Raw genomic sequence first — 24,567 nt, 5'->3', positions numbered from 1 at the left:
TGGCTGTGAAATAATCTCCTCCAAGGGGTCAGGTGATCATTTGCTCTCCTCCCTCCTGGGGGTAGGGGGTGGGGTGATGGTGGTATTTTTCAGCTATTAACAATTGACATCTGTTAATTATTAGTTTGTGTACTTCTGTTTTGCTTTTAGGCACACCATTGCTCAATCCACCCAGCAGCCCTAGCCCTGAGAAGTGGAAATCTTACCTCCTGACAGAGAGATAGGGAAGCAGAGCCCCGACACGAGGGCAGTGGAGGGCTCCCGGCCATGGAGCCCAGCGTATCTGACAAAACCCACATAACCTCCGAGACAGTGAGTCACAAGGAATAGAATTCTGCCCTGTGTCAGGTATCAGAGGTTCCCATCCTGGCCTCCTCAAAGCCCACACTTCTGGAGGCAGCCATCTTGCCCCTGAGAGGTGGTTTTCCTAGAAGGCAAGATCCCTATCTTGTAGACCCCAGAGATTTCCAGGCTGCAAAGAGCATTGCTTCTATGGAAGGAGCCAAGGGGAGGGTAAGAAACACGAACAGGGCTGGGCATGGTGGCTCACACCTGTAATCTCAACACTTTGGGAGGCCGAGGCAGGCAGATCATGAGGTCAGGAGATCGAGACCATCCTCGTCAACATGGTGAAACTCTGTCTCTACTAAAAATACAAAAAATTAGCCAGGTGTGGTGGCGGGTGCCTATAGTCCCAGCTACTCGGGAGGCTGAGGCAGGAGAATCGTTTGAGCCCGGGAGGCAGAGGTGGCAGTGAGCTGAGATTGCACCACTGCACTCCAGCTGGGGTGACAGACCAAGACTTGGTCTCAAAAAAAAAAGAAGAAGAAGAAGAAAAAGAAACACAAACAGGGCCGAGCATGGTGGCTCACATCTGTAATCCCAACACTTTGAGGCCTTGCCTGCCAAGGCAGGCAGATCACTTGAGGTCAGGAGTTCAAGACCAACCTGACCAGTATGGTGAAACCCCATGTCTACTAAAAATACCAAAAAAAAAAAAAAATAGTAATAAAAAAAAAATAGCCAGGCGTGGTGGCGGGTGCCTGTAGTCCCAGCTACTTGGGAGGCTGAGGCAGGACAATTGCTTAAACCTGGTAGGTGTAGGTTGCAGTGAGCCAAGATTGCGCCATTGCACTCCAGCCTGGGTAACGGAATGAGATTGGTCTCAAAAAAAAAAAAAAAAAAAAAAAACCGCCATGCTATTCTGATGGGAAACAGGGGACTGGACTGCACGAGGACCTGCATCCCTTGCAGGCTTTGTGAATGTGATCAGATCCACAGGCAGGCACGGGGCTGAGGGGAAGGCACACCAGGCAGGGGAACTTTGAGAAACACAGGCAAGGCAGTCGAACAGGTAGAGGCCATGGAGAGGGCTCAGCCAGCTGAGCTCCTGGGCACATAGGAAGGAACTGTTGGCAAGGGGGGTCCTACTGGAATTTGGCAGAAGGGCCCTGAAAACTGAGCTGAGAAGTCTGGATTATACCTCAGGGAAAACAGGGAGTCCCTCAAGGTCCTTGAGCAGGGGAGGGACCCCTCAGACCAAGGTCCAGAGGCTCCCCCTGGGGGCAGTGTGGAGGAAACAGGAAGCCGCACCAGAAGGGGCTGTGGCTGGGCTGTCCCCTAATAGGTAGTGAGGGCAGGGATGGGGTGCAGGAGATGGTGCCCAAGGGGAACCACCGGTCTTGCAGGTAGGAAAAAGGGAAGAGAAGGAGGGAAACACGTGGGTGTGGTTCCCTGTCCCAGGGGCTGGCCAGTGTGGTCTTCTCCTCAAAGAGGAAAGTTGGGGCCTAGCAGAGCAGGTGAACAAGAGAGAGTAAGTGGTTCTTAGGGAAAAGGAAGGGCCTTTCATGTTGGACCAGTTGGTGTGCTTTTAGAGCAGCCAGTGAAAAGCACTTCTCTCCATCTGGAGCTCAGGAGAGGTTTACAGTCTGGGTTGGGAGTATCCCAGGTTCAGGGGTTGTTAATGCCCTGGGCTTGTGTGGGGCTCCCAGGTGAGAGCTGGTAAGTGAGAAGAGGGGGGTACCCAGGCTAGGACCTCAGAGGGTCAGGCGGTGTCAACAGAGAAGTCTCAGTAGAGAAACATCTGAGACACCAGAAGAGCACAGTGTCTGGGAAGGCAAGAGAGGGCAGCTGGAGGGGCAGGACCCCCCCAGGGTGGCTGGCCAAGGCTCCAAGCAATAACATAATATCAAAGTTTACATATATTGAGCTCCTTTTACATGCCAGGTCTTTAACCAGGTACCTGATAGGTATTAGCTACCTCACTGATACTTCCAAGAACCTACTGGGGTTAGAACTGTTACCCATTTGACAGATGGGAATGTCAGCAAAGAGCAGCTCAGTTACTCAGCAGGTCAAGCCTCATCCTAAATCCATTCGGATTCCAGAGCTCACACACATCTTTAACTACTGTATGTGGAGCAGGGGGATGGTTGGCATTTGTAGACCGGTCAGTGGCTGGCATTTTCAGTGCGGAAGGAGCTGCTAGAAGCCAGAAGGTAAACAGGTGGAAGCAGACAGCCACACCTCTAGCTGGGAAGGGTGGGAGGGCAGGGGAGCCTGGCCAGGGCTCCAGCAACTTCCTCCAGCAGCTGGCCCAGGCAGCAGGAGTCGGAGCCGCCCATTTGAGCGGCTGGATCCGGAAGGCTGCACCAGGGGGTCAGAGCCGGGAAGAACCTTTAGTTCTTGTTCTGCCTTCAGGATCCAAACTTGGAAAACAATGACCACTAAAAGTGATTCGACGATGACAATTTTTGACTGTTGCTAAGTTTAGCACTCTGGGTGGGGCAGCCACCACGTCTTACAATGCACATACTTTGGCTTCCACCACCAACCCAATGTTGTATCCCAGTTTAACTCCATTTCTACTTCCACCCAAATGGGGTTCTCTTCTTAGGGCCCTGTCATGGGAGAAAAAACAAAGAATAACTTCCTACCCAAGGAGGTCTTAGCGATGAATGAGATCCCTATTTAGTATCCCATTAGTACCTAATACCTAAGGTATTAATAGAAACGGCAATACTTACTCCAAAGGAATGAATCACTAATGGTGGAATTTCAGACACCAGAGGTGGTTTACAAGCGCTCCCGGAAATCATTACTGGGATCACAACATACTCCACCCAAGTGTAAGGACATTTTCAAGTCTTACCAAGGCCCTGCTAGGAAAATATCTTAAGAGCTACCTCCTTTTCCAACATCTCCTCTTTCAGAAGTTTGACATATAATCCAGGATAAATTTCTCTCAATCTGCCCCAAAACTGTGCCTGATACATGGTAGGCACTGAATAAATACATGTTGACACTGTTAGCGCAGGCAGGGGCCATGCAGCTCACTCTTGTCACAGTTAAAGGATATGAAGGCCAGGCGCAGTGGCTCACGCCTATAATCCTAGTACTTTGGGAGGCAGAGACGGGAGGATCACTCAAGGCCAGGCGTTCAAGACCAGCCTAGGCAACATGATAAAACCCCATCTCTACAAAAATTACAAAAATTAGCAGGGCGTGGTGGCACGTACCTGTAGTCCCAGCTACTCAGGAGGCTGAGGCATGATAATTGCTTGAACCTGGGAGACTGAGGTTGCAGTGAGCTGAGATCGCGCCACTGCACTCCAGCCTGGGCGACAGAGCCTGGCCAGGGCTCCAGCAACTTCCTCCAGCAGCTGGCCCAGGCAGCAGGAGTCGGAGCCGCCCATTTGAGCGGCTGGATCCGGAAGGCTGCACCAGGGGGTCAGAGCCGGGAAGAACCTTTAGTTCTTGTTCTGCCTTCAGGATCCAAACTTGGAAAACTTGTCTCAAAACAAAGAACATGAAGCTCTCCCTGGAGCCATCAGAGTGCCTAGAGCCACAGCTTCCAACAATCACCCTTCATCATGGCCTCCACATTATAATTTATCTGTCGGTCCTTAGGATGGAATCACAGCCGGTCAGAAAGGGCTCCCAACCACATATATTTGGCTCTTTAAAGTTTGGGGAAATCTTGCAACATCATTTAGGTTCAATCCAATTGTTTTCAACTCTTAGAAGTACTTCTGGTCCCAAAATTGGGACCAGATTAGGGATGCCATACACACAGCCCCTGCCCCACCACCCCCACCACCAAGGCAAAGGCACAAATCATTAAACCGATTATGATGCTCTTTTTTGCTGAACCAAGATGTGGTTTCAGAATCTTTCTCAATGCACAGGGCTTGCTCTGTTTAGTTATAGGAGCTGATGTGCACCTGGATGTCTCGCTTCCAGTGTGAATTCCTTTTGGGAGGAAAAAATGTTTCTACAAAAATCCATTGAATTTGGCCAAACACGGTGACTCACGCCTGTAATCCTAGCACCCTGGAAGGACCACCTGAGGTCAGGAGTTCAAGACCAGCCTGGCCAACATGGCGAAACCCTGTCTCTACCAAAAATACAAAAATTAGCCAGACATTATGATGGACGCCTGTAATCCCAGCTACTCAGGAGGCTGAGGCAGGAGAATTGCTTAAACCTGGGAGGTGGAGGTTGCAGCGAGCTGAGATTGTGCCACCGCACTCCAGCCTGGACAACAGAGCAAGACTCTGTCTCAAAAAAAAAAAAAAAAATCCATTGAATTTACCATTCATGATATACACTTTATGTGTTTGTGAGGCTTTTGTTGTTTTTGCCTCTGTCTGCTCCCTCCTCCTTCTGGGGCCAGCACCCCAGTTTCCCTTGGGGACTCCCCTTTCCCCATTCCCAGCTCAGTGGAGAAACTGAACCCAGAACTTGGGGGAAATGGGAAGAGAGACAGACAGATAATCCCATCCTACTTCATTTGGGCCTCCTTGGGTTTTTAGATAGGTGAGCCCATAAAATCGCTTTCACTCTGGCCAGCTTGAGGGTGGCCTTCTGTCTTATACCTAAAGCGCCCTGGCTGACCTCATGCAAGCACTGAGCTGGCCACAAAAGGTGATCCCAGGCCGGGCGCGGTGGCTCAAGCCTGTAATCCCAGCACTTTGGGAGGCCGAGACAGGCGGATCACGAGGTCAGGAGATAGAGACCATCCTGGCTAACACGGTGAAACCCCGTCTCTACTAAAAATACAAAAAACTAGCCGGGCGAGGTGGCGGTGCCTGTAGTCCCAGCTACTCGGGAGGCTGAGGCAGGAGAATGGCATGAACCCGGGAGGCGGAGCTTGCAGTGAGCTGAGATCTGGCCACTGCACTCCTGGGTGACAGAGCGAGACTCCGTCTCAAAAAAAAAAAAAAAAAAGGTGATCCCAATGTGACAAAGGGTCCCTGTCCTTCAGGGGCTTCTCGGTCTAGCAGGCGATTAAACATAGACTCAAGTAACCAGTCATGGAGCTGAGAATCCAGCTAAGAGCTACAATGGAACCAGAGAAACCAGCCTCCCTCCCACATGAGTATGCACCCCGCTCCTCCACTGGGCATCTGATGAGCTCCCGACCCCCCATTCAGGCTCACAGGAATCCTGGACCAGCTATCAGGAGACTGGGTATGAGGCCTTACCCCACTGTTAACTCACGGTGTGAACCAATCACCCTGGGCCTTGATTTCCTTATCTATAAAATAGGAATGAAAACGCCAGGTAACACCAGGCCAAAGGCCATGAAATAGAGCTGCAGTGTCCAGACCTCATGGGGAGGGTGGTCACTATGACAAAGGACAGGCTGCCTCTGGGACTGGACCCAAACCAGTGGCCCACAGGTTCCTTTCCCTTGGGTGAGGTGCAGAGAAGAAAGAGAGACTCCACGGAAACCGCTGTATTGGGCTGTCCTTCCCACAGAACCCTTGAGGTGAGAGAGCCTGAGGAAGCTTCTAGTCCAAGCTCTTCCTCCCACATCCAGAACATTCACTCATTTGAAATTGGGGCATTAGCTAGGAGGGCATTTCTAGGAGGAAATTTACCCGCTACTTCTTCCCACCCTTTTTTTTTTTTTTTTTTTTTTTGAGATGGAGTCTTGCTCTGTTGCTCAGGCTGGAGTGCAGTGGCCCAATCTTGGCTCACTGCAACCTCCACCTCCTGGGTTCAAGCCATTCTCCCACCTCAGCTTCCTGAGTAGCTGGGACTACAGGTGTGCGCCACTATGCCCGGCTAATTTTTGTGCTTTTAATAGAGATGGGGTTTTGCCATGTTGGCCAGGCTGGTCTCGACCTCCTGACCTCAGGTGATCCGCTTACCTCGGCCTCCCAAAGTGCTGGGATTACAGGCATGAGCCACCATGCCTGGCCCCCCTACTCCCTTTTTATTCACTGAGCAGATAAACCTCTCCAGTCACCCACACCCCTCACACTGAGGTCCACCCTTCATGATCTTCTCTGTCTCCCCATTAAGCCAGGTGCCCTGGGCAGCGCTCTCTTCCCAGGGGACAGCAGTGCCTGGGGCAGCAGGGCCAGGAGCCAGTACCTCAGTCTGCCCAGCAGAAAGGTCAAGCCAGTTGGGAGCCACTGCTCTCTTTAAAGGATTTCCAAGGAGTTTCTGCCACCTCCCAGGCCCCCTGGCAGACCAAAGAGTGAGGGTCAGGGCCAGGGTCGGGCCAAGGCTGGTACTCAGGACTGACCTGCCTGTGGCGAAGGGTGACTAAGCCCATCAGACCTGACAACTTGCCTTTCAACTCCTTACTTCCCTTCAGCAAACCTGCCCCAGTTCCACAGTCAGGAGCACTCCCATGCAACCCACACACCTTCCATATAAATGGGGAAAAATTCAAAGCTAAAAAATACATTCTCTTTAGTCACTGTTCCATCCCTGTCACCAACCACCACCAGCAGAGCCGCTAGCCGCCAACGCCTTTAAAAACGCCTTTGTGGGTATCCCCCTGCCTCGGCACCCACACCCTCTCCTAAGAAACGTTCAGAAACTCTAAATTACCAAAATCAATTACTCCAAGAGGGAGCTCAGGCAGACAGGCACTAGAATAAAGACAGTAGATAATTCCCACCGTCAGGTAATTGCTCCCCAGAGAATTTCAGATAAAAAAGAGAACTCCAAAAGGAGCATTTTTCCCCAGAAAGGCAAGAGAAGGCTGTGCCTCGATAAACAGGAGGCTCTTCTCTTCCCTGCAGCCTTCCCGCCTCTCCCTCACCTACATCCTGCAGGAGGCAACCACAGTAGGGCCACAGGAATCCCCAGGGATCAGGGTGGGAGGCAAGTGGGGTCAAATTCTGGCCAAGGTTACAGTGAGCTGAGATTGTGCCATTGCACTCTAGCCTGGGCAACAAGACTCTGTCTCAAAAAAAAAAAAAAGAGGAAGTTATTTGAGAGCAGGTCCTTGGCTGCCATGTCCTACACTAAGGCAGTTAAGGTTGAGGGGCCATAGGAAATTTCATGGACAGCACAGTGCTTGAGATAAGTTCTGAAAGGAAAAGAGGCCAGGCACGGTGGCTCACGCCTGTAATCCCAGCACTGTGGGTGGCCGTGGCTCATGGATCACCTGAGGTCAAGAGTTCAAGACCACCCTGGCCAACATGACGAAACCCCGTCTCTACTGAAAATACAAAAATTAGCTGGGCACGGTGGCACACCCCTATAGTCCCAGCTACTCAGAAGGCTGAGGCAGGAGAACCACTTGAACCCGGGAGGCAGAAGTTGCAGTGAGCCAAGATCACACCACTGCACTCCAGCCTGGACAATAGAGCAAGACTCCATCTCAAAAAAAAAAAAAAAAAAGAAAAGAAAGAAAGAAAAAGAAAGGATTCTATGGGCAGAGACCAAGTAGGGAATGTTCCAAATAGTAGAAACTGCATAACAGAAGTGCAGAGGTGGGGCCAGATGTGGTGGCTCACGCCTATAATCCCAGTACTTTGGGAAGCCAAGGCAGGTGGATCACAAGATCAGGAGTTTGAGACCAGCATGGCCAACACAGTGAAACCCCATCTCTACTGAAAATACAAAAATTAGCCAGGCGTGGTGGCACATGCCTGTAATCCCAGCTACTTGGGAGGCTGAGGCAGGAGAACTGCTTGAACCTAGGAGGCAGAGGTTGCAGTGAGCCGAGACCATGCCATTGCACTCCAGTCTGGGCAACAGAGTGAGACTCCATCTCAAAAAAAAAAAAAAAAAAAGAAAGAAAAAAAAGAAGTGCAGAGGTGGGAGAGTCCTGGATGCACTGAGTCCTGGTTATCATCTTGCAAGAAGGAGGTCAAGGCTAGAAAGGCAGGATGGGAAGGGTCTTTGGGTAAAGAACATGATGAGGATCCGTGAGTTAAAAGTAATGGCTTACTTACCAGTGCTTATCATGTGCCAGGCATTGTGTGAAGCAAAACTCTTACAACATAGACCTATGAAGCCAGTTATCTTGTATCCCTTGTTTTAGAACCCAGGGAAAGTTAAGCGGCCGCAATTAATTCCTGTAGCTACTAAATGGCAGGACAGGGATCTGAAGTCCCCCAACACATCAGTTTCAACCCCATGTCTTTATCCAAACTGCTTCCCCACCCTGGAGCCACAAGGGACAGGGCAAAAGCCAACACTTATCAACACTGTCAAGGTGTGGAGAAGAGCCACTGATTTTTTGCCATCTGAAGCCTTCTCCCTGTGCCTTGATTTTTAATTTGTATGCCATTGGACAGCACTTCTCCAATAAGCACATAGGTCATTTGTTCTGAATATTTAAAAGGAGTCTTTTCAACTATCCCTCCGCGAATTTTCGAGTTGCCCAAACACCAAAAACCACACGTGGTCAAAGCATCAACATCCTCAACAAGATTTATGTTCCAAGCACGTGGCTGCTACTTGATTTATGGGGCCGTTGGAGCTGATCTAAGAGGAAGCGAACCTCTCAGGGGAAGGAGACATCATCATCATCAAATATCTCAATAATCATCTCAATCACAGTAAAAAAGGCACCGGGCCACTTCCTGCCCTAGCACTGGAAAGGAAGTGAAATTATTTGCTGTAATTCAATTTGGTAATTAACTAAACAATGCAAAGAGAAATTCCAGCAAGGATATAAATACTTTAAAAATCCCTGCATTAGTTGGTGAGGAGGATGTCAACAACAAACAGGAACTCCGGAGAAGGCAAGAGGAGAGGGCGGTCAGGTCGGGGTGAGGTGGGTCCCAGGCTAAAAACAACAGTGGCCAAGGTGGTTTCTAATTACAGGCACTACCTCATGCCAGCTCTGTGCTAAGCACTTTACACACGTTACCTCACCGAAACCTCAAAACGCTGAGGAGCCGAGGCAGCTGGAGAAGGAAGGACCTGCCTGAGGGCACACAGTGGGAAGTGACAGACTCAACTCTTATCCCAAACCCGCATCTTCTCCTTCCACATCTCTCTGCTTCCTGTCCAAAAGCATGACCTAGATAAACAGGGCTCTAGGAATAGCCAGGACAAATGGGGAAACTGAGGCAGGATTTGACATCCTCCCCTCCCCCACCTCCCCAAGTGTCCTAACTGCCAAGCTTGGGGGCTGCCAGCTGACCTGCCTGCAAGACTCCGATGGAGAACCGGGTAAGCTCGTGAAAAGTGATTTTGCAATCCTGTTTGCAGAAACCTGAGCAATTGTCCTCCTGGGCCTGGCTCTAGCCTTTCTTCCTCTGGGAAACCCCCTAGACCTCTCACCTCCCCCCACCAACACATACACACAACACACAAACACACACACACTGCTGTCTACACCAACTTCACCAATTTGTGGCTTCCCCAAAGGCTGAGCAGGCTCTCTCTCTAAGGGGGACCTCAGCGGTTCTCAGGAGGGAGGGAGGAGCAGCAGCTGAGACTTGTTGGGGTTCCGCCCTGCCCCACCTTAACCCAGCATGCCTGCTTCAACAAACACTCACCCCGGTGACTTACACAGCAGAAACAGGCTCACAGGGGAAAATACCACGCAAAAGATAAATTTTAAGCACCTTAAAGAAATCTTTTTCTCTATTATCCCCTTTCTCTATTCATCAAAGCAGCTTCCTTAAAAACCCATGTTCAGACACCTTTTTTTTTTGACTGATTTGAGACCCTGTGTATCTCCAAGAGAAAAATCATTCACATTAAAAATAATAATTTTTTTTCAAGGCAGGGTCTCATTCTGTCACCAAAGTGGGAGTGCAGTGGCATGATCACGGCTCCAGCTCACTGCAGCCTCAACCTCCCGGACTTAAGCAATCCTCCCACCTCAGCCTCAAGAGTAGCTGGGACTACAGGCACACACCACCAGTCCCAGGTATTTATTACTATTTTTTTTTTTTTTTTTTTGTAGAGGTAGGGTTTTCCTATGTTTCCTAGACTGACTCTTTAATTCAGACCTTCCCCTACCCAGAACTACCTTCACCAAAGGCAGTAAGTTCTGGAAAGGGGTATGGCCAGAGGATCCCAAGACTGCTGCAAAGTGCATTAAGAAGACCATCAGTAATAATAATGCAAATAATAATAGCAAAACTGTAGCATTTATTAAATGTTTATGATGTGCAGACACTGTTCTGTGTTCTTTCTCTGCATGTATAATTTTAATCTAGGCCGGGCGCAGTGGCTCATGCCTATAATCCCAGCAATTTGGGAGACCGAGGCAGGTGGATCACTTGAGGCCAGGAGTTCGAGACCACCCTGGCAAACATGGTGAAACCCCGTGTCTACTAAAAATACAAAAATCAGATGGGTGTGGTGACACACACCTGTAATCACAACTACTCAGGAGGTTGAGGTGGGAGAATTTCTTGAACCCAGGAGGCAGAGATTGCAGTGAGCCAAGATCGCACCACTGCATTCCAGCCTGGCCAACAGAGTGAGACCCTGTCTCAAAAAAAATTTTTTTAATTAATCTAAAAACAGCCCTAAAAAATAGGCATTATTATCCCCAATTTATAGTTAAGAATACTGAGGATCAGAGAAATAAGATAACTTTGTCCAAGGTCAAACAGCTGGTAGGTAGAGCAGCCAGAACTCAAAGCCAGGTCTGTGTGATGAACCTTAGACCACACACACCTCCTTATCCTGTCTGCTGTACTTAGCTTCCTTGGGGTGGGAACAAGTTACTTGGTGCTTTCCCTAGCTCCTACCCCAAGCCCAGGATTCAGTGGCCATCAACAGATTTCTGTTCCAAATCTGAATCAAAACGCTATGGTCAAGGCCGGGCACGATGGCTCACACCTGTAATCCCAGCACTTTGGGAGGCTGAGGCAGGCCTCAGGAGTTGAGGTCAGGAGTTCGAGACCAGCCTGGCCAACATGGCAAAATCTAGTCTTTACCAAATATTACAACAATTAGCCAGGCATGGTGGCAGGCGCCTATAATCCCAGCTACTCGGGAGGCTCAGGCAGGAGAATTGCTTGAACTCAGGAAGCAGAGGTTCCAGCGAGCCAAGATTGCACCACTCATTCCAGCATGGGTGATGGAGTGAGACTGTCTCAAAAACAAACAAACAAACAAACAAACAACCTTATGGTTACTCCACTCAAAATGAAGTCCCTTAGCAAGCCCCTGCCTTGAAGGTACCTTCTAGGGGAGGATGGGAAAGGAATTACAATCAACATCCAAAAAGCCAGTGACCTATAGGGGGTGGAAAGAGATGGGCCCAGGACTGGCGGTCCATGAAATCATGTCTTCAAATGTGCCCTTCCTCTCATGGAGCCTGGATACTGCTGTACCTGCCCTCTTCTGTGCCCCTCTCTGACTATTCTTGGACAGTTGGAAGATGGAGAATGATATCAGTGTAGAAGACCCTTCATTCATCACCTTCCCACCCCTCACCTGCTTAATTACACCTGCTTTCTCCATACTTACACTTCCACAATCCCTCAGGAGGTAGCCCTGCAGCTAGAGGGCAGGGCAGCAGAGTGCCTGACACCATAGGCTTTGGAGTTGGGAAGACCTGTATTCAAACCCTGGCTCTCCCCTTCCCAGCTGGGTGACCTTAGGCAAGTCACTCCTCCTCTCTGGGACTCAGTTTCCTCATCTGCAAAACAGAGATGAAAACAGGACTTCATGGGTCTACTGTGAGAACTAAATGGGCTGATGCTTGGAAAGCCTTAAGCCGAGTGACTGACCATGGAAAGCACTCAGAAAGTGTGAGCTGCTAGATATTATCATTATAGCCCAGAGAGGTCATGCACCATGCTCAGGGTCACACAGCCAATGTGAGGCAGAGCAAATGCTAACACCAGGTTCTGGGTCTGGGCCAGGCTCCTTCCTGACACAGAGCCACTGTCCTGGGAAGCTGTGAGATGGCATAGTACAAGTGCTTATCATGCCCCAGCAGCTTCCCCAAGCCCACAGTTCATGAGCCAAGTACAAAGTCCCAACCAACAGGTTTGTTTTCCTTACACACACACACACACACACACACAAAATCAAGTGCATCAGAGTGAAAGTTCCCAAACCTTGGCATCCTCCCCTTATCCAGAGGTGAGTAGTGATCTCATCCCTGTGACTAAGCCACACCGACGCCAGGAGCCCTCTCTGGGAACCTGCAGGCTTGGTGTTGCTGGCTCCCAGGCCTAGGAGGAGCCAAGGCTGCAAAACTGATTCTTGCAGAGCTGGGAATTCTTGGTTCTTGGGGCTGAGAAGCAGAGTGGCTCTGAGAAGTGGGTGATGTTGCAGCCAAGGACCAAGATAGCCCTGGAGATCCAGGTTTGAATCCCAGCTCTGCCAGGAACTTGTCATGAAGTTTTAAGCAAACCCAGACCTCTATCCCCCTAATTCTAAAATGGATGGATTGCACCAGAAGATTTCCAATGGTCTGTCCAGCTCAGATCTTTCTTAGCTCTTATCCTGCCCACCAGGGGCCTTGGCCTAGCTAGGGAAGGAGCAAAGAAGGTACAAGTTAGAGGGCCATGGGACGCTAAAACGTGCAGAAAAGGCCAGTGTTGCTGAAACAATTGGTGCAGGCTCCCTGGAGAAGTTGGGAGCCGAAGGGGGGTCCCAAAGCAGGAGGAGTGGAACTGGAAAGAAGAGAAAAATGATCCTGGTGGTCTGGGAGCTTGTCAGTGGCAGGGGGTCAGATGCACCAGACATCCTGTAAAAGTTTCAATGAGTCAGGTCAGGAGAGTGGAAGAGCCTTCCTCCAGTACTTCAGCCACTACCTCCTCCCTCTCACTTAATTCCTCCCACCATGGGAAAGACAGACAGATGGACAACCAGGAGCACCTAGATTAAAAACTAGAAGACTGGGCGCAGTGGCTCAGACCTGTAATCACAGCACTTTGGGAGGTCGAGGCGGATGGATCACCTGGGGTCAGGAGTTCAAGACGAGCCCGGCCAACATGGCAAAACCCCATCTCTACTAAAAATACAAAGAAATTAGCCAGGCGTGGTGGCACACACCTGTAGTCCCAGCTACTGGGGAGGCTAAGACAGGAGACTCGCTTGAACTCGGGAGGCAGAGGTTGCAGTGAGCTGAGATCACGCCACTGCACTCTAGCCTGGGCGACAGAGTGAGATGCCGTCTCAAAACCAAACAAACAAACAAACAAACAAAAACTAGAAAAAGCCAAGAAACCTAGTTACAGACTTTGCCCCAGAGTGGGCTCCTCCCAAAACCAAAAGGCAGCAGAAAATGGGGTGCAACCCACAGCACGATGCAAGGTTCCATAAAGAGAGGTCAGGATGGACAGGTGTCTTCTGAGAGTTTAAAAAATATATATTCTGTCAAATACCATAAAGTAATACCTATAGCAAAGTCAGCGCATCATTGCAATGCATGGTTGTTACAGCAGGAAGCTACTGTGCTCTGTAATCCTCAATGGCTCCCTATTGCCTACAGCTTTACGTTCACTATCCTTATCATGGCATTCTAGGTCCTCGATTTGGGGTCCTGATGGTACTTTTCTGCTTTATTCCCATCACTACCTTGCCCCCCCAACTCCTGCTCCAACCCAGTTATAGTCCTCAGCTGCTCCCCAAGCCCATCCTGAGCCTTTGCTCCCTGGGACTTCGATTCATTCTTAGTCTCCCTGCCATCCTTGCTGCTTTGCTTAAAAATCTACACCTATTGTTTCCACCAACCCCCTTCCCTCCTGGAGCCTGTTGACTCTCATCTGGCTTCTCCTAAGAATATAAAACACAGACCTCAGGGGCTGGGGATCAGACAGGTTCTGCCACTGAATTTGGGGTACAGTCTCAAGTGAGAAACTGGGTGCACACCTCCACATGCTCGTTTATAAAGCGGGCAGCGCAACCTCTCCCCACGTCAAAGGCTGCCGAGCCACTCAAGTGAGATAATGGAGCCATAGGGCTCTGCACAGCGTCAAGTGTGACACGAACTCAAGGGATTAGGGTGTCTATTTTTAACTCCCCCACATCCTGGCTGAAAAACAAATCTCACACACACCCTGCAGATCCCTATCAGAGGGGCTGACAGAGCCTTTTGGGAATTCTCTCCTCCCGGAAGCAGCACTAGCTTTGACGGCGTTCCCTCTGCCGGGAAAGGCTCTGAGGACCCTGCTCCGGCCAGGGCCTGCTTCCATTATGTCTGGCTGGGTCCTGCTGCCCCCGGCAAACAGCCATTGTCTGGTGGACTCAGTTGTCACACATTCTACAGCCAGTGATAGTCAGACAAGGTCACCAAAGATGCTGAGAAGAGTCCCTCATTCATCAGCTTATTTATTTACTTATTCACATTCCCTCCCCTCCTCTCTTAAAAGGTGGGTCTTGCTCTAGGGTCACCCAGAGGGGAAAACCATGAGGCACCTGTGCTAGGATGCTCTGTCTAGGGACAGGGGTAGGGGCAGAGACAGACAAACTGATAAGGCAACAGTAAGTAGGACAGGAAGTAACAAAGGAACGATGAAGTGGTGACTCATGTCTGTAATCTCAGCACTTTGGGAGGCCGAAGTGGAAGGATTGCTTAAGTGGGAGGATTGCTTGAGGCCAGGAGTTCACCAGCCTGGACAGTACAGCAAGACCCCATCTCTACAAAAAATTTTTAAAAAAATAGCTAGCCATGGTGGTGCTTGCCTGCAGTACCAGCTACTTGGGAGACTGAGATGGGAGGATTGCTTCAGCCCAGGAGTTCAAGCTACAGTGAGCCATGATTGTGGCACTGCACTCCAGCCTAGGTGACAGAGCAAGACCCCATCTCAAAAAAAATAAGAAAAACCCAAAGGAATGATAGGAGTATCTGAACATAAAACCAGCCTATCACCAATCTCTCTCCTCTCCCTCCAGTATCCTAGCATCCATCAGACCTCACTCCAAGATGAGTCTTTACTAGGTATCAGCCCCTGTCACCTACAAGGAGAGGGGGCTTCCTACTTCAGGACAGAGATCTCTGACCTGGTCACCTGGCCCATCTGCACAGGTGTTCGCTACATTCTTAAGAACACTGCCGGCCAGGCGTGGTGGCTCATGCCTGTAATCCCAGCACTTTGGAAGGCCCAGGCAGGTGGATCACTTAAGGTCAGGAGTTTGAGACCAGCCTGACCAATATGGTGAAACCCCGTCTCTACTAAAAATATGAAAATCAGCCAGGCGTGGTGGCATGTACCTGTAGTCCCAACTACTCAGGAGGCTGAGACAGGAGAACTGCTTGAACCCAGGAGGCAGAGGTTGCAGTGAGCTGAAATCGTGCTACTGCACTCCAGCCTGGGCAACAGAGCGACACTCCATCTTAAGAAAAAAAAAAAAAGAAGGATGCTGCCATTCTTCCTGGTCCCACCTCCCTCACCCCCTACTGCCTGAGTTCACGCTTATCCAATGATAGTAACAGGGAAAGTGATCCCAACACAAGAATGTCAAAGAAAAAAAAATCCTTACTCTGAATTGGGAGCTGTCAATAAGGACAGCCTGCTTCCAGCACCCACTCTGAGCCCTGCCCGTGAGCACTGGACCTGGAGTGAGGGGAGTCAGGGAAGTCCTGAGCTGGGTCCCTCCAGCCATGGGAGCTGAGCTGTGTTTCCTCAGAGCCTTGGTTTCCTCAGCAGAAAGTTACAGAGGGACTGGGAGGGGACCCTCTGAAGAAAGCACCTTGCACACCAGAAAGTGTGGTATAAATGCTTTGTGTTTTAGCACACTTTTTTTTTTTTTTTTTTTTTTTTTTTTGAGACAGAGTTTCACTCTGTCACCCAGGCTGGAGTGCAGTGGTGCCATCTCAGCTCACTGCAACCTCTGCCTCCTGGGTTCAAGCAATTCTCCTGCCTCAGCCTCCTGAGTAGCTGGGATTACAGGCATGCACCACCACACCTGGCTAATTTTTTTTTTTTTTTTTTTTTTGAGACGGAGTCTGGCTCTGTCGCCCAGGCTGGAGTGCAGTGGCCAGATCTCAGCTCACTGCAAGCTCCGCCTCCCGGGTTTACACCATTCTCCTGCCTCAGCCTCCCAAGCTGCTGGGACTACAGGCACCCGCCACCTCGCCTGGCTAGTTTTTTGTGTTTTTTTAGTAGAGACGGGGTTTCACCTCATTAATCAGGATGGTCTTGATCTCCTGACCTCGTGATCCGCCCGTTTCGGCCTCCCAAAGTGCTGGGATTACAGGCGTGAGCCACTGCGCCCGGCCTCACCTGGCTAATTTCTTTTTTTTTTCTTTTCCTTTTTTGTATTTTTATTAAAGACAGGGTTTCACAATGTTGGCCAGGCTGGTCTTGAACTCCTGACCTCAGGTGACCTGCCGCCTTGGCTTCCTAAAGTGCTGGGATCACAGGCGTGAGCTAGCACACCCAGCGTTCATATGTATTCTTGGTCCTCATTTTTTTCTCTCCCTTTTGGCCTCTGAGGCTCAACAGTCCCCTCTGAACTCAGGGACAGACGTTTCTGTGAACTTTCTGGCCACAAATAATGGTGCAACCCTAGAAAAGCCATGTGACTCCTCGATGTCCATGTCTGTGGGGACCATGTCTGTGGGCCCCCAACACAATCCCAATGACCCCCACAGGCCCTTCACAAGTACTTTATAAACACTCTTAAGAATTCTAAAGAAGCTGGGTACGGTGGCTCATGCATACCATCCCAGCACTTTGGGAGGTCAAGGTGGGAGGATTGCTTGAGCCTAGGAGTTCAAGACCAGCCTGGGCAATATAGTGAGACCTCATCTCTACAAGAAGAACAATTTTTAAATTAGCCAGGCATGATGGCACGCGCCTGTAGTCCCAGATACTCTAGGGAGGCTAAGATGGGAGGATCACTTGAGCCCAGGAGGTGGAGGTTGCAGTCAGCCAAGATCATGCCACTGCACTCCAGCCTGAGTGACAAAGTGAGATCCTGTCTTCAAAAACCAATAATAATTCTAAAGAACAGGTGAATTTGGCTATTCTCATTTGAGACCTGAAATTCAGCCTGTAGTTGGGGACGGACACTGACAGGTGGCTTTCCCCAACCTGCTTCTAGGCCCGTCCCACTTGATGCCACACAGCCAGAATAAAGTTTTTTTTTAAGAAGCAGATCAATAACAATCCAAATGATAGGGCTAGGCATGGTAGCTCATGCCTGTAATCCCAACACTTTGGGAGCCTGAGGTGGGTCGATCACTTAAGCTCAGGAGTTCAAGACCAGCTTGGGCAACATGAGGAAACCCTGTCTCTACAAAAAATACAAAAATTAGCTGGGCATGGTGGCCAGCACCTGTAGTCCCAACTACTCGAGAGGCTGAGGTGGGAGAATCGTTTGAGCATGGAAGGCGGAGGTTGCAGTGAGTCAAGATCACGCCACTGCACTCCAGCCTGGGCAACAGAAGTAGACCCTGTCTCAAAAAAAAGAAAGAAAAGAAAAGAAAAGAAGGAAAAGAAGGAAAGGAAAGAAAAAGGAAAAAGAAGAAAGAAAGAAAGAAAGAAAGAAAGAAAGAAAGAAAGAAAGAAAGAAAGAAAGAAAGAAAGAAAGAAAGAAAGAAAGAAAGAAAGAAAAGAACAATCCAAACGAAGCAGATAAGTCCTCTGCAAACCATAGGCATCTCTCCATCTGTTGCTTGTCACTTGCTAGAGCCAGCCCTGCCCAGAGCTGACTGCGAGGCTCCCCACTTGACTGTGTTGAGGAGCGGGGTGCAGGCACAGCAGTTGGAGCAGGAGTGGAAAAATCATGCCTGATTCAAAGCTAGTCCAACTCTACAAAGCTTTCCAGGCATTCACTAGGGCACTTACTAGAGCAATTTCTAGAGCCCAGAGCCCATCACAGGGGACAGGCAAGCAGACAACGCCAGTCAAAGCAGGGCAGTTAGTAAGAAAGAGCTGCAAGCCAGGACCTCAGTGGGGAACGGCTCACCCTTAGAGGGGCAATGAGACCAAATGGAGGTGAAATTGGTGCTACACCCAGAGGGGCAGGAAGAATTTGGGCAGTAAGCAGTGGCAGAGAGAAAAGGGCATTCTGGAAGTCACAGGCAAAGTCCAGGCAACATAAAACCTGAAGCGCAGAGAAAGAAGAGGCAGGGAGGAAAACTGGAGGCAGCCATTGGGCTGTGTTTGCCAGGCCAGGGAGCTTGGCTTTGATCTCGTGGTTAACAGGAAGCCACTCACATGACAGTAAGTGGCCAGCAGAGGCTGTGGTTACCAAGGGCTACTTTAGGAAGCTGTGTTGCTGGAGGCTCACCTGGGATGGGAAACAGGCAGCTGGACCCCCTCAGCCAGCTGCTCGCTCCAGGGAGAGGTTAGAATCGTTCAGGTCAGATTCAGGAAAGGCTGATTCCGGAAGCCCAGAGGAGAGATATGTGATGGCTTGGAAGGGAGACAAGGTCCTTATGTGTCCCCCTTGTCTCCTGGTCAAGACTACCCAGGGCTGAGAGGGGCTGCAGTGGGGTAGGCCCTAGTGCCCCCACACTCCCCCTTGGCTCCTGCCCTTGACTCCCCGTCATTCCCACCGTCACCTTCTTGCAAGGATCAGGGTGCAAAATACTGTGTAATTCTAAGGTAAGTGACCTCCCTCTCCCCTGGGCTTCCTCCACTACCTGTCCCACACTGGACTGCCCCTAGGTGTCCCGGCCCCACTGGCCACCATTCCCATAAGAGCCTTTCTGGCCCCTTTCGTAGTAATTCCCATGGAGCACTCTGCCCTCCAGCCCAACTCAACCCTTCACCCATGCCCTGAGCCCATAACCTCTCCCTAGAAATGCAGAGAGGAAATGTAGACAGAGTCCAACTTGTGAATGTCAAGGTGGGAAAGAACCTCAGAGATCTGGCCAAAAAGCCCCACCTCCAGTCCCTTTACAGAAGAGAAACCTAACGTTTTAAGAGATGACCAGCCCTGCCCAGGATCACACAGCCCGATCATGGCCCAGGTCTTCAATCTTCCAGGTGAGGGCTCTGGCACCAAAGCCACAACCAGGTAGGGCAGAAAAATAGTGAGGCATGAAATAGACTGCAAAAAAGGCCAGAGTGCCTTATTGTCAAGGCACCTGGATTCAGGTCCTGATTCTTATCACCATGCCATCCCCTGCCCACATACACACATTGGGGCTTTGGAAATGTCACTGCAGTTTCCTGGACTCCAGTGACCTCTTTCACAAAATGGATGTTTAATAATTTTGTGCTTTCAGCAGGATCAAACAGGTCCAAGGCAGAACAAGCCCCCTGTCTACAGCACAGCTGGTAGGCTAGAATTGTGACACAGTGGGGGTCTATGTGATTCCTTACCCTGTATCTCCTGAGTCAACCCAGGCCAGGCAGTCTCACATTTTCCCCAGACATTTCCCCAGAGCTGCCCAATGGCCCACAGAGCAATCCTCCAAGGGAAGGGATGGAGATAAAAAACAGATGGGCACACAACAGAACCACCCCACTCCTCTCCCCCCGAGATGCAGACCCAACACCTTCTCCTAGAGGGCCAGAGGCCACCATAGGAGGATGGAGGAAGAAGGTGTAGAGGGGAGGGAGAGGTTTCTGCCAACCTCTCCAGGGTCCCCAGCACTGTGGGTGAAAAACCTGAGCAGAGGCTGGGTACGGTGGCTTACAACTACAATCCCAGCACTTTGGGAGGCTGAGGCAGGAGCATCAGGAACTCAGGAGATCGAGACCATCCTGAGCAACATAGCAAGACTTCATCTCTACTAAAAATTAAAAAATTAGCAAAGCATGGTAGCATGTGCCTGTAGTCCCAGCTACTAAGGAGGCTGAGGTGGGAGGATCACTGGAGCACAGGAGTTTGAGACCTCAGTGAGCTATGATAGTACCACTACACTCCAGCCTGGGCGACAGAGTGAGTCCCTGTCTCCAAAATAAAATAACCTGAGCACGAGGGCCTCATCTAAGGCACACCAATCCTAGAAAGCAGAGGCCAGTGATCTTGGGGGTGCCACAGGTCTGCCCGCAAGCACATCCACTTGTGGCAGGAGAAGCTTTGCCAGGGCTCCCATCAGCCAAGGGCCTGCTCCATTCCACCCACCAGTGGATGGAAGCGCATGCCCATCTTAACTTGGGAGAAAGCCCTAGAAAGGAAAAGTGACCAGCTCCAGAGAGTGAAGCCAAGAATAATTTCAGATATGTTGAAACCTATATTCCACATCCTCTTCCTAAGAGTACCTTAGTGCTATGGCCCTCAAACTGTGACCTGCAGGAAAATGGCCTGGGCCAGGTGGAGGTGGGGGTGGGGGTGGGGGGGTGGTTTAAAGTGCAGATCCAAGGGCCTGGAGTAGAGATGAGGAATCTGCATTTTAACAGGTGCTCCAGGTGCTTGTAATAAAAGCATTGTTGTCACACACTAGTCCCAGGTACACAGTCATGCACGTGCACATGCATGCGGGCACACACATACACACACACACACACAGAGGCACGTATGCAAGCAAAGGTCAAAAGCGAAGCACGTGCTCTAAAGACAGATACAGATGCTGAGTTTGGTGCACAGCCCAGCCAGCCCCTTGCCAGTTGTAGGATCTTGGGTAAGTCCCTTAACCTCTCTAAACCTGTTTCTTATATGCAAAATGAAGATAAGAAAATAATCAGCCTCATGGGTTTGTTTTATGGGTGCAAGAAAATAATATATGTTAAGTCCTCAGGGCAAGGTCTGACATATAATAAACACTCAATAAATAGTGCTATGATCATTACCAACCTCAGTGCCTGTGTGTTGAATACTGAAGGGACGGAACAGAATGCCAGGCACCAGGGGACCACAGTGAATAATTGAGACAGTAAGAGATGCCCCAAGGGTTGTTCCAGAACCAGTGGATAGAAGTCATAGAGACACAGATTTCTGTCCCAAACAGGAAGAATGTTGCTCAATCATGAAACCAAGAGTTTCCCAATCATGAAACCAACTGTCTAGTGAATTCACTGTTACTATAGAACCCTAGCAAAAAAAGACTAGATGTTCACCAAGTGGGGACACAGCACCAGGGAAGTAAGAATGGGGGGATAGGGGAGCAAGGTGATCTTGAAGGTGACTTTGGGCCAGGTTCTGCAGGTCAGCCCTTTTCCCCATCATGCTGGTTATTTAGTTCATTTGCTCTTCCTTGCCATTTACAATAGTTACCTCCAGGTGTCTAAAAGGGGGTGGGGAAAGGGGGAGAGATCAGGATAGACAGAAGCCTTGTACATTCTGAATAGTTCATTGCAGGGATAAGAACATGTGACGCTGTTTAAATCCAAGCCTACAAACCCACTGAAATTGTGGGTGTGTGCACTGTGCACTTTTCTCAAAAGGACTAATTAAGAGGGGCTGGTCCTTACCAACTTTCTAGAAGAGGGGAAACTGAGGCACGAGGATGCTGGCTCTCTCAGACAGCAAGAGGGCACAAGCTCCAGGATATAGATTGGCTGCACAAGACGGCTGTCCTATGAGCCAGGCGCCTTCGACGACTCACCTTGAAAAAGCCTCCCTATATCCCCCTTGGACGGGACCCTTGAGCTCTAAGAGGTTAGGAAACCTGCCCACAGATACACAGCTAGTGAGCTGCAGGGGTCGATGTTGGAACCCAGGTTCCCTGGGCTCAAGAGGTAGGTGTTTGGTTCCATTTTTTTACTCTTAGGTGTTCTGTCCTGGGTCATAAAACACGGAAAGGAGTTAACATTAAGAAGGAATAATGTTAAAGATTGGTCCTTATTGGTGACAAGCTACCTACTCACCCACTCACAATCAAAATTAAGGTAAAATTTCCCTCCTTAACAGCAGAAGGGGCCAGAGGGAGAGGAGTTTCCATATGGCTCACACCAGATAGCTCAAGAGTGGACCATCCAGAGACCAGAACACCCTGCAGCCATTCCCACCAGGCTGAGCATTGGAACCAGGTGGCGTTGGTCCCTGTTCCCACTCTGCTGAGCCCAAGGTGTTTTCACGGAAGATGGGGTCCAGAGCAGCCCAGGAAACGGAAAAGAGACCTCACTTCAACCACCCAGCCCTGTCAATCGCCTCCCTGATAATTTAGGATTGGCTAGGATTGAACAAAAATACCCAAAACTTGGGTGCCCCAGGGGGTGCCTGGCTCTGGGTGGAGAGGTTTGGTTGGTTGCCCCATCACCAATCCCCAGGGTGAGCTGAGGAAGGTCTGAAGTTTGTCAGAGCGCTGGAAGCCTTGGGGATCGGTAGGCTGGCACCCCCCCATCCCCAACTCAAGCCGCCCGCGGGCCCCAGCTGGGGACGCCTTCCTCGCGATCGCCTATGTTGTACTCTCCCAAGAAAACAGCGCCAGCCCTGGGTCCCGGCGGTCGAGATCTGGGCAGGGCACACAGGAAAGTTTAAAGGGTCAATGTATCGCGCAGATTTCCCTGCGGGAGAGGGGACTGCAGGGTAAAAGCGGGGTAAATACAGCAAAGTCGCCACCCCATTCCTCAGTCCCCTACCCCAACACCTCGCATCGGAGCCCTCGGATCCTCCCGAACCCGGGATGCTGCTCGGTTCCCGGCAAACCACCCGGGCCCCCTCCACCTGAGCCGCGGCCACCAGCTTTTACCTCTACGCGCGGGCAGGGCCGCTGGGCGCTGCCATCCCAAAGGCTCCGGAGCCCGAGCGGCCCAGGACCAGGGTTGCGAAGCGGCGGAGTCGCGAAGTCGCCGGGCGGCTGCAGGAAAGTTTCCGTCGCGCCAGCTGGGCCGAGTGGAGCTGGGCGGGCGGAGTAGGCGGCTGGCCAGGCAGGAGCGCGCTCCGGCGGGCTCCGCGCCTCCCCCGGCGCCGCCGCTCTCCGGCTCCCGGGCTCCCGCGGCCACCCGGCCTGCCCAGCCCTGCCAATCGTAGGCCCAGCCGCCCACGGCTCCGCCCGCAGGCCGGGGACCCAGCGAGGGCGGGGAGCGGAGGGGCGGGGGCGCACCTGTTTGGTCAATCGACCTCCCCACCACCGCCCCGCCCAGGCCGGACTGGGCAGAGCCGAGGCCCTCAGCTCAGAGCACACACTCCCCAGCCTAGTGCTGGCCCAAGATGCCGACCGGACCACACGCCCCCTCCCCTCCCGGAGTCCGCAGGCCTCCAGGAGTCCAGAGATAATCTCTGCTTCCGTTTCGGTGCTATGAGGGTACGGGACCGAGAAGTGGGCCGCGACTTTGCTTTACTTACCCCTCTTCCACCCTACAGCTCCCCTTCCCGCTAGAATCTTCCCTCATCCGCTGACCACTTAAAACTTTTCTGTGCGCCCTGCGTGGATCTCCAACCTCAGGAGCCGAGGACTGATGGGGGGAACTAGAGCTTTGGAAGGGGACAGTGCAGGATGTCACAGGGAAGGCATCCTAGCACTCCCGCCAACAGAAACTCCTGAGGACTCTGGCTGGCTGGAGAGAACTTCCCGCGAACGTCTGCGACCCGCTTCAGCAAGTCCCCAAACTTCTCTTCGGGTCACAACAAATATTAAAGCGTGACTATAATATTGACCCATTTCCCAGATAGGCACACTGAGGCCAGAGCAGTGCAAACACTTTTCGGACCGTGGTGGCGAGGGACAGCGACGTTTTCCAGCTAAAGGTGGGTTTGCTGAGAGCTCCTGCCTCCTTTTCCCAGCCCTATGCGGATGCCTGTGTTCGTCCTAACCTTGCCCCCAGCCGCGGATCTGGGGCCGAGGAGGAGAAACAGGCCCCGGGCAAGTGCACGGGTAGGGCGAGAGCGCGCCCGCAGGCGCCCGGCCTTACCTCCGCAGCAGAGCGTGTCGTCGCAGAGCGCGCAGGCCGGAGGCCCCAGCAGGGGCAGGGAGGCCCAGGCTAGGGGGCGGAAGGAGGCACCGCCAGCTCCCATCCCTGAAGGCCTCGGCAGTGCCTCGGCCAGCGGGCCTGCTACCCTCCGCGGCACCTGTGGGGCCAGCGCGGTGCCTGCGGCCTCCGCCTCCGGAGTCGGTGGGCGGCCAGGCCCGGGGTGAGGGGTGCGCAGGGCTCCCGGGCTCCTCAAGCTGTCCCGGCTCGGAATCTCACCGCGGCGCGCAGGTCGAGCTGGGCAGGACGCTATTTTTAGCGAGAGCTGCTCTCCCAGTCGGACAGACAGAACAAGTTAATTCGGCCGCTGGGGACGGGCCTGCACGGTGAACTCCCCGAACGGCAGCCGCAGCTCTGCTGAAAGCTGATCCTTCGCATTCCTGCCTCTCGAGGCGGGAGGGCGGGAGGACGCCTGTAATTCCAGGGGAAGCCAGCGTCCTCTCCGAAGACAGCGCCTGGGCCCAACTGCACGCCCAAAATGGGGCTCTTTAAATTGGCTCTGAAACCTGGCAGGACTTGATGCTGATCCCAAGCCGCAGACGATGTCCCATAAAATGTCCATCTACTGTCTCACCCTTCTCACCGGTCTCCAGTACTGAGAAGAGCCTCCTAGAAATGGAGCCTCAGCCCCAGC

At 51.5% G+C, this 24,567-nt stretch overlaps 1 protein-coding gene across 4 annotated transcripts in view; it reads right to left on the bottom strand.

The window, feature by feature from the left end:
• DAB2IP (DAB2 interacting protein) overlaps positions 1 to 24,279 on the bottom strand; it is a 186,799-nt gene extending 162,520 nt beyond the window's left edge. Inside the window, exon 1 of one of the 4 annotated variants that reach the window (XM_030919959.1) lies at positions 23,877 to 24,279. In XM_030919959.1, coding sequence (XP_030775819.1) covers positions 23,877 to 23,979 — 103 coding nt within the window. In that variant the 5' untranslated portion in view covers positions 23,980 to 24,279. Of the gene's footprint in view, positions 1 to 22,714; positions 22,979 to 23,876 lie in introns of those variants that run through there. The other 3 variants (XM_030919963.1, XM_030919965.1, XM_030919962.1) reach the window with 3 other exon arrangements.
• Positions 24,280 to 24,567: the final 288 nt, after the last annotated feature.

Source organism: Rhinopithecus roxellana, chromosome 16 (genome assembly GCF_007565055.1).
Source record: "Rhinopithecus roxellana isolate Shanxi Qingling chromosome 16, ASM756505v1, whole genome shotgun sequence".
Lineage (NCBI taxonomy): Eukaryota > Metazoa > Chordata > Mammalia > Primates > Cercopithecidae > Rhinopithecus > Rhinopithecus roxellana.
This window is presented reverse-complemented; position numbering and strand designations above follow the sequence as displayed.